This window comes from Columba livia, chromosome 7 (genome assembly GCF_036013475.1).
Source record: "Columba livia isolate bColLiv1 breed racing homer chromosome 7, bColLiv1.pat.W.v2, whole genome shotgun sequence".
Classification (NCBI taxonomy): domain Eukaryota; kingdom Metazoa; phylum Chordata; class Aves; order Columbiformes; family Columbidae; genus Columba; species Columba livia.
In genome coordinates, this window is record NC_088608.1 from 38,245,313 (window position 1) to 38,253,554 (window position 8,242).

The 8,242-nt window shown below is 44.9% G+C and overlaps 1 protein-coding gene across 1 annotated transcript; it reads left to right on the forward strand.

The window, feature by feature from the left end:
* LOC102088369 (alpha-aspartyl dipeptidase) lies at positions 1-8,242 on the forward strand. Its single transcript, XM_065069972.1, has 8 exons — positions 1-133; positions 216-304; positions 1,499-1,573; positions 2,162-2,241; positions 3,639-3,812; positions 5,304-5,363; positions 7,267-7,349; positions 7,736-8,242. Exons 1-8 carry the CDS (start codon positions 33-35, stop codon positions 7,812-7,814), a joined length of 741 nt encoding a protein of 246 aa, XP_064926044.1. The 5' UTR covers positions 1-32; the 3' UTR covers positions 7,815-8,242.

An 8,242-nucleotide genomic window follows, 5' to 3' on the forward strand; every position in this document is an offset into this window, starting at 1 on the left:
CGGCGGGGCAGGAAGGGGCGGGCCGGGCCGGCATGGGGGGCCCGCGGCGCCTGCTGCTGGTGTCCAACTCCACCCTGCACGGAGGGGGCTACCTGGGACACTGCCAGCAGCACATCAAGAGCTTCCTGGGCGAGTAAGCGCTGCGGAGGGGCTGCGGGACCCTGCCCGGGCCCTCCCCCGCCGCGCTAAGCGCTCTCTCCCCTCTCTTCTCCCAGGAAGGTGAAGCGGGTGCTGTTCGTTCCCTACGCCCTGCACGACCGAGATGCCTACGCCCGGACCGCCAGGGAGAAGTTTGAAAGCCTGGGTAAGGCTGGAGCGCCCCGGCGCAGCGTCCCGCGGGCAGCTGACGCGGAAACGGCGCCTTTGCCGAGGGAGCGGCCGTGTCGGGCTCCGGCCGTGCCCGGGACCGGCCTCGCCAGCCGCTCCTGTAAGAGGAGCCGAGGTGGTGAGCGCCCCTGGGCATCAACGCTGCCACAGTCCGTTTTCCTGGGGTCCGAACGGGGGTGATGCTGCAGAGAGGGGAAGAGGGGTTTGGCCGGCTCTGCTGTAACTGGAGGGACTGCAGCACGGAGCTGTTTGCTGCCTTGTGCCTAGAAGTCCATGCCTTAGAGGCCTCCGGAAGAAATCTTGTTGCAAACACTTTGTAACTACTTCAGGGAGGAAGTTTTGGTTCTTGAATACTAAGTGGCATCTTTTTATCCTACTTAATCACATAAGGGAATGTTTCTTCCCATGCATCTTAAACCTCTGCTCAAGCTGTGCAGCTACTGGGGTTAAGTGAAGACTATAATGCATTTCAACCAGCCAGATATTTTCATGATGAACAGCACCTGAGCTTTGCTTCGAGCAAAGATCTTTTCAGAGCAGCCTGGAGCAACACCTCTGTCTAATATCTATCACCTTTCAGGATAACTTTGGACCTGTTACTGTAGTAATAAGCAGTACTCACTTCCTTGGGCAGCACACCTTGCTCCTTATCTTGCAGAGGTTGCTGCTATCAGATGTCCCATGTTCTTCTGGCTCTCCCGGTACTTCCTGCACTTAGTGAACCCCAGCAAGGCAAATCTGTCAAAGCCAGACATTTTAACTGTTACCAAAAAACAAATTACAAAGATCAGATGTTTGTAGTAATGCTAGACCAATGACAGCACATCACAGACTCAGAATCAAGCTGAACACTGACAGCTTTTTCCTTCTCATTTTCTAGTGAGCCGGTAATGCTCAGGGGGACTTTGTGCCTCAGGTGGCACCTGCTGAGTGAAGTGCTCTGCTCTTAGACACTGAGCATGTGTATCCATAAAGCAAAGGTTTGCTTCGTAAGCCCTGCACTAACATAGGACATATACAGTTTTGTGGTGTAGAGTTCTCCAAAGTTTCCCTGGTTGTCTGGTGAGACGTTTGTCTTGAGTGGGGTGTGGGGAGAAGGCAGAAGGGGTCTGAACATACCACATTCTTCTTCCAAACTGGAGTGGCAAAAGTGAATACTTTTTCGTTTAAGGTTATGGGCTGGACAGCATTCATGAATCCTGTGATCCAGTGGAAGCTGTAAGAAAATCTGAAGCAATATTTATTGGTAAGTTTTACTTTTTGCTCCCTGATGAGGGTTTATAAAGGGCACTGGATTAGTCCTGCTCAGAGCTGGCACTGTAGAGACAACAATGAAAAAGCTGGGCCTAGTGATTACTAGAAACTACAGAAAACAGTGCTTTAATTGGGAACAGTAAGACCCTGAATTTAGTGGTGAGGAGGGAAGCAGGAGAAATTTATCAATGGAACTTCATCTCCAGTAAGTTTCAAGTTATTAATTTGAACAGTACTTCAGGGTTTAAAACATGATCATAGCAGCTGTATGCACCTTATGAAGTCTGGAAGATGCAGGGCCACTGTGCTTAAACTGAGCAGAGTCCTAATGCCACGCTCCTCGTATTAGAACATTATCTGCTGCCAAACAGCCAGCGTTGGTGTTACAAGGACAACTCAGGGCATGAGCCCATGGCCTGCTCAGTGACCATTTGTCTGAAGCCTCTGGTTTTAGTGCTGCTCAAATCAGGATAATAGCCTGAACAGAGCATAGAAATCACTGGGTCTGCCTAGTTTGTAAAGGCTTCAATTGAAACTGTTGGTGAAAGCATGTTAAATAAGCTGGACTCTCTTTCTGCAGGAGGTGGGAACACATTCCGTCTCCTGAAAGCTCTCTATGACAACAGCCTGATACAGGAGATCAGGAAAAGAGTTCTTGAGGTAAAAACTACAGGGTTTGAGCCAAGTCTGAAAGGCAGGATCTCATGTACAAGCTCTTGTTCAGACAAATCCGAGTTGATTCCACATATTTATTTTTAATATACTTCAAATATTGAGCCATCTCATGCAGCCTGACGAACTGAAATCTGTGGCCAAATAAGACTGTCATTAATCCTTAAAGCCTGAAAAGAAGGTCAGCAATCTGTCTGTCTAGAGCAGTTTCCCACATGTGGAACTGTAAAACCTTAGGATCAACAATGCTGCACAGCACCTTAGAAGGAAGCCCATCAACTTTAAATACTAACGAGGGATTTAATCTATGTCCAGAAACTCTGGTTTTCAGCTTGAGAATTATCCACTTTGTATCTTGTTAATAGATACAGATGTGTTCAAGTTGCGGGTTGTCTGCTAATAAACCAGCAATAAAGCTGGATCCATACCTGCCTTCTAGACAACACCCTGTTGATGTTGCAAGTGGTGTAATTACCTTGAGTACCTCTTTGACCTGGAATTGAGAGGTACGAGTGCCATTGAGCCCTTCTGGTCAGCAGCCCCGTTCTGGCTGGTGAATCTCATAAGGCACAGCAAAAAGATGCCGTCCATGGAGGAGAACAGAAGCAAGGTGTTCCTCTAGCACTGTGGAACAGCAAATGACTTCAGGCAGATTGATGCAAGTGCAGTATCTGAAAAGGCCAGCTGCCAAGAAGAAAGGGTAGCCAGGCTGTCTTAATATACAGAAGCTCAGTGCCTGTTGTGGGCAGAAAAACCATAAAATGTTGGGCCCCCAGTGAAATCTAGATAGATATTTGGTTATATTCACACCAGTTCTCTCCAGGTAGCTTATTCTTACAAATTGTTTAACATTATCCATATGATTGTATGTTTGTGTGGAATCCTTCCAGGTACAGCATAGTACATACTACTATGCACATAGTGCTACGGACATAATAGTAATACCTAAAGCGGTCATAGTACTGGTAAGTTGATGCTGTGGCAACATCGTACTCAGCTTCAGGTGGCCCAGTCTCCTCAGAAGGTAGTTAAAAGCTAGTTGAGACATTTCCTCTAACTGCAATGTAGACAAGTTTCTCCTCTCTTAATAGCAAAGTCTAATATATGCACTGACTACCTTAAGTTCTCTCTTGTGATGGGGTCACAGAGCTGCAAGTGCAGGACATTCAACAGCTAATTCTCCAGCAATCATGACATATACAAACTATTGCACACCTCAAAAATCTGAATTCTTGTTTGTCTGCTTTTCACTTATGAAGTCAGCAGTGAAGTGAGCTAGAAGTACTGAATCTGATCTGATCGCTGAGTCTCTGAGATTGATGGATGCTATAAAACACAATTCCTAGTTGCGACACTGCATACTAATCATTGCTTTTGTCTTCCAGGATGGGATTCCTTACGTGGGATCCAGTGCAGGAACCAACGTTGCTACGATCAGCATCAATACTACCAATGACATGCCAATTGTTTATCCACCTTCCCTGCAGGCCCTAGGCCTAGTGCCTTTTAATATTAACCCCCACTACCTGGACCCAGATGTGAAGAGCACTCACATGGGTGTAAGTAAATCATGCCAGAGCTAATGCAGTAGCCAGGGTGCAGCGGTGTAACAACAGTCCAAATTTGTGAGGCCTTACAAAGTTATATAACTCTAACAGCTGCTCTCTAGAGCAGCTGGAAATGTGAGTGGGGCAATGCCAGTGAGGCAGTAACATTTTACTCCTTCCTAAAGCTTTCCTGTGAGTGGGAGGAAGAGTTGGCAACAGTATTAGTGAGGTGGAACAAAGTGTTTCTCACCGATACTTTTCAATGTCTGGAATACTGTTGCTTCATACCTGCTGTGAAATTTGGGGCAGGGCAGGGAGAGAGAAATTTGAAATGTTACGGTGCAACACATAGTGTTTCTGGAAAGTTCTGCCATAGTCTGTTTTACCTGCTGCTTCAGAAGACATAACTTAAACATACATTAAGGGGCTTAAATATCTGAAGGACCCATCAGAATAGGGAGATCTTGAGATTGCATGCAAACCTGTTGTGTGAGAAAATACCCAGGCACCAGTGTCCCTGCAGAGAGCACCCCCTGTCATGTCCATCACTGAGTACGCAGGTGTACTGGTGTGGCTGAAAGAAAAACACTTTAACCATCAAGTACAAAGACTGACATCTCCACTCTATGGAGGAGCAGATTATTGAGGAGCCTGCCAGGAGCTAATTCCTCAGGGAACAGTTTCTATGGTGTGTCTTTTAACAGGCCAAATGCTTATAATCAAATTTCTTCGTGGGTAGAGGAAGTATTAAGAATTAGGGGACACTAAAGAGATGGAGGATCACGGTGTGCTTCTAGAATTTAGATTAAGTTATAGGTACTCATTTAATTATCTTAGCTTGTCACTAGATAAGCAGGCAGTCTTTTCCCTATAAAAAGCTTTTGCTGTTTCTCCCAGAGGAGGCTAGAACCCCTATGCTGTACCAAGTCCCTGCTGTGTTCCTGTGTTTCCTTACCAACAAATCCTTCTGGTTTGATTTAACTACTGTTGCTCAGTTCAGCAGCAAACCCTCAGAAAACATGGCAGAGCTGTTCACAGCAGGAAATTCTTCAGTGCATTACCTACTTGAGGACAAAACAAGCAGATATGTAATCAGTGGAAATCCATGGGTCACTACCCTCTTTCACGAAGGTGGCATCATAGGCGTTTGCTTCTACCACTGTCCTCAGTGCTCTTGTTCTGAGAGTGATCATGAAGAGATAGCATTAAAAAAATAGAGCTAGATGAACTGAGTGGAAGTAAAATTTAAGGCTTTTCAGGCTAGGGATTGTGTTAGTTCTGTTTCATCAATCTACAGTAATTGCTGCTAGTGAAGAAGGGTAAAATATGTATCTATTAAAGTAAATCCTGCCACTACCTTCAATACATTAGTCTAATGAAAGCATTCTGCTTGAGGGGAAGTGCCTGATTTGTTTAACGTTATGAAATTGCTTCGTGTCATGCTACTTGGATAGCTCCAAGTCCTACCTTACTGCCTGGGCAGCTAATCTACACTCATTGCAGGAGACAAGAGAGGAAAGAATTCGCCAGTATCATGAAGAACCAAACACCCCTCCAGTTCTGGTGAGTAGTAGTTCCCAGTCAGGAAGTTCATAGCTGGAGCACAGTAAATATTTTAAATGCATTCTTGCCAGCTTGCAGTGGAGATTTCCCTGCCTGCCAAGCCTTACAGAACTGGGGCATGGAAAGCTAAGAGCTTCAACCTTGGGTTTTGCTTACTTGCAGAAGATGTGTTAGAACAAATGAAATGCATTCTGCTGATTAAATGTGTGGAGTCCTGTTGCCAAACACATTTTAGGCAGCTCTGATCCTTCCAGTCACTGGCCAGTCATATGGTTTATGTTGGGGGTGATGTGCATACAGATTGTAAGATACCTCCCCTGAATCTTTTTGCAGATATTCTTAACTTTACATGATGTTTTATTCTCTGTAGGTTCTGAATTTGCTCATTCAGTAGTAATTACAGTACATCTGTCTGGGGAAGTGGGGCCTCTGGGTTTCCTGTCCCTGTGCTTCAGCTTGGAGTATAAAGTTTGGGCTCTAACAAACCCAGCTGGCTGGTGCTTGGCCCAAAGTGCATCTAAGAATGGTGGCAGCACAAGTTCAGGGTGTTTCAAAAAGATGGACCCAATCTGAAATCACAACACAAGGTGTTTTGGGGTCTGTCTTTCTGAAACACCCTGTAACTGGTGTAAAAAAAAAAAAAAAATAATAACTGTCCCATCCCAACAGATGGGATGAGGGGTGAGTTAACTCTAGACGCGACACGCGCCCTGACTCAAGAGATGAGAACAGGTGTGAGTTAACTCTGGGTTAATTCTGCACAGTTATGTGAAGTGAATGACAGACAATCACCTCCGGGGTCCAATTCAATTGTGAGTTTTAGTAAAAGTTCTTGTTGGAATATTGGTTACAGTGAATGGTGACTTGGCAAAAGTATAACAGAACTTATCAACACATTAACAGCGAAAATCCTACTGCAAGCGATATGTTGGCAACCATCAGTAGCTATAATATGAAATTTAACCAAAAATCAACAGCAGAGCTTGAAGATGGTGTTATCCTTATATGTTCAAAAGGGAAAGGGAGAAAGTACTGAAGTAGAGACAAAGAAATGGGGGTATAGAAAAAAGGAGAGAAGGAAAGAGCAGAGAGAAAGGAAGAAAGAAAAGAGTGAGTGATCCAGTCTCTTACGGCCCCACAGTGTGGATGACAGGACTTGTACGATGATGTGTAGCCTTGGTGTTCCATGGCGAGGATGCTGGGGTCAGGAGCGCAGCGTCCTCCGACGTCTGGTTCAGAGTGAGGGTCCTCAGCGTGCTGGTATTGGTGAGGCCAAGCTGGTATTCCCTTCGCTGAGACTGGTAGACTGGTATTCCCTTGGCAACGCTGAGCTGGTATTCCCCAAACCGTGCTGGTTTAGGTGAGCTTTTTATAGCTCCCAGAGTAAAGTCTGGGATGGGGGAAACTGGTGATTGTGAAAGAGAGCCATGTTAAAGGGTCTCAACTTTTCCCTTTTGTTTGCCAAGCTGGACATATCAGGAGATGGGGCTATGTGCCCTCCAGCACATCCTCCATCTCTGGTCGGTCAACCGGCCTGATCTGTGGTTCCTTAGCTCGTCATTGATGTGTAGATCACAGTTCCCCCTGCTCTGAATGTGTCTTCTGGCTGAACTAGTTTTGTCACAATGTTTTCAGCCATGATCCTTATCAATGCTCAACAACTGGAAAAACACATTTTCTTTTTCTTCTTAATGGTTTGTCCTTCTTTAAAAGGGAAAAATGAGCAAGAAAAGCAGCTTCTAAAACAAGATAACTTACCTAAATTTGTCTTGGCAACTTTGTTAGAAATAAATGACAAAGTCTTGTTGGTAGTCACGGCGAGCTGCACTAAGACTGCTTGTGACAAGCATTCTAGCCTTTCAAATAGCTTGAAAATAATATTAAATGTTTACACCTACATTAGGGCTTGCGGGAAGGTGCGATGCTGCTAGTGGAAGGAGACAAAGCCACCTTGCAAGGAGTGACAGGAGCACGTCTGTTTTTGAGGTAAATGCTTCATTAGAATTGAAATGGATATATCCTCCTTCAGATAGATAGGAAGAGAGACTTCTGTTAGACTCCTTGTCCACGCTACCTGTTCCTCACATCAGAAATTAATACCTTGTTTCCCTTTCCCATTCTCTTTTTGAAGGCCAGAGGAATGCCAGCTTGGCCCTAATGTGTTCAACTCTAGAACACGGGAACTCATGTCTTTAGTCATATGAAGGTTTACCAAGAAATCTAATATGTCTTCCCCATGACGCAGGCAAGGAAGAGAGTCAAAACTCTGCTTGTTATGAATAAGGATGCTTTGTTCTATCCCTTGTAACAGATGGAAGCACAGTTGTCCTAGCTCCTGTTAAAGCTCACAACATGTTTTGTCTCGTTTACAGGGGTAAGAAACCAACTGAACATGAGCCTGGAACAGATTTCAGTTTCCTCCTGATTGACAGTAATCTCCAGAATCTGTAGCCTTGCATATTCTGCAGTAAAAGTCACTTTATGGGAATGCAATGAGGAGGAAGCAGAGAGATGCTTCTAGTTCCAGGGTGGGTGGAGAACCTTATCTTTATAAATAAAGATAAATATGCATTAGTGGGCTCTTCTCCCCAACCTCACTCATGCCTTGGACACCTCTACCAGCAAAAAGTCAAATTTTATTGCAATACTTGAGTAATCATAGCTATTCTTAGTCTGAAAGTGTCTGTACATCCATGTATCCACTTCGATTACTTCCCCACCAGAAGAAAGTTATTTCAACACAGCCAAGACTGGATAGCAAGTCAGCTCTTCCTGCTGCCCAGCTTTACCTGCCAAATGAAATAATTGTTCCTTTAGTGTACTCCACACCCTTAGTTTAATTTTTGCGCTGTTAATAAAGGGAGAAGTTATGCATTCAA

Coding starts and splice junctions, on each gene's coding strand:
- LOC102088369 (XM_065069972.1), top strand. CDS start 33: ATGGGGGGCCCGCGGCGCCTGCTGCTGGTGTCCAACTCCACCCTGCAC. Junction 1,574..2,161: donor ATCTGAAGCAATATTTATTG/GTAAGTTTTACT, acceptor CTCTTTCTGCAG/GAGGTGGGAACACATTCCGT. Junction 2,242..3,638: donor TCAGGAAAAGAGTTCTTGAG/GTAAAAACTACA, acceptor TTTGTCTTCCAG/GATGGGATTCCTTACGTGGG.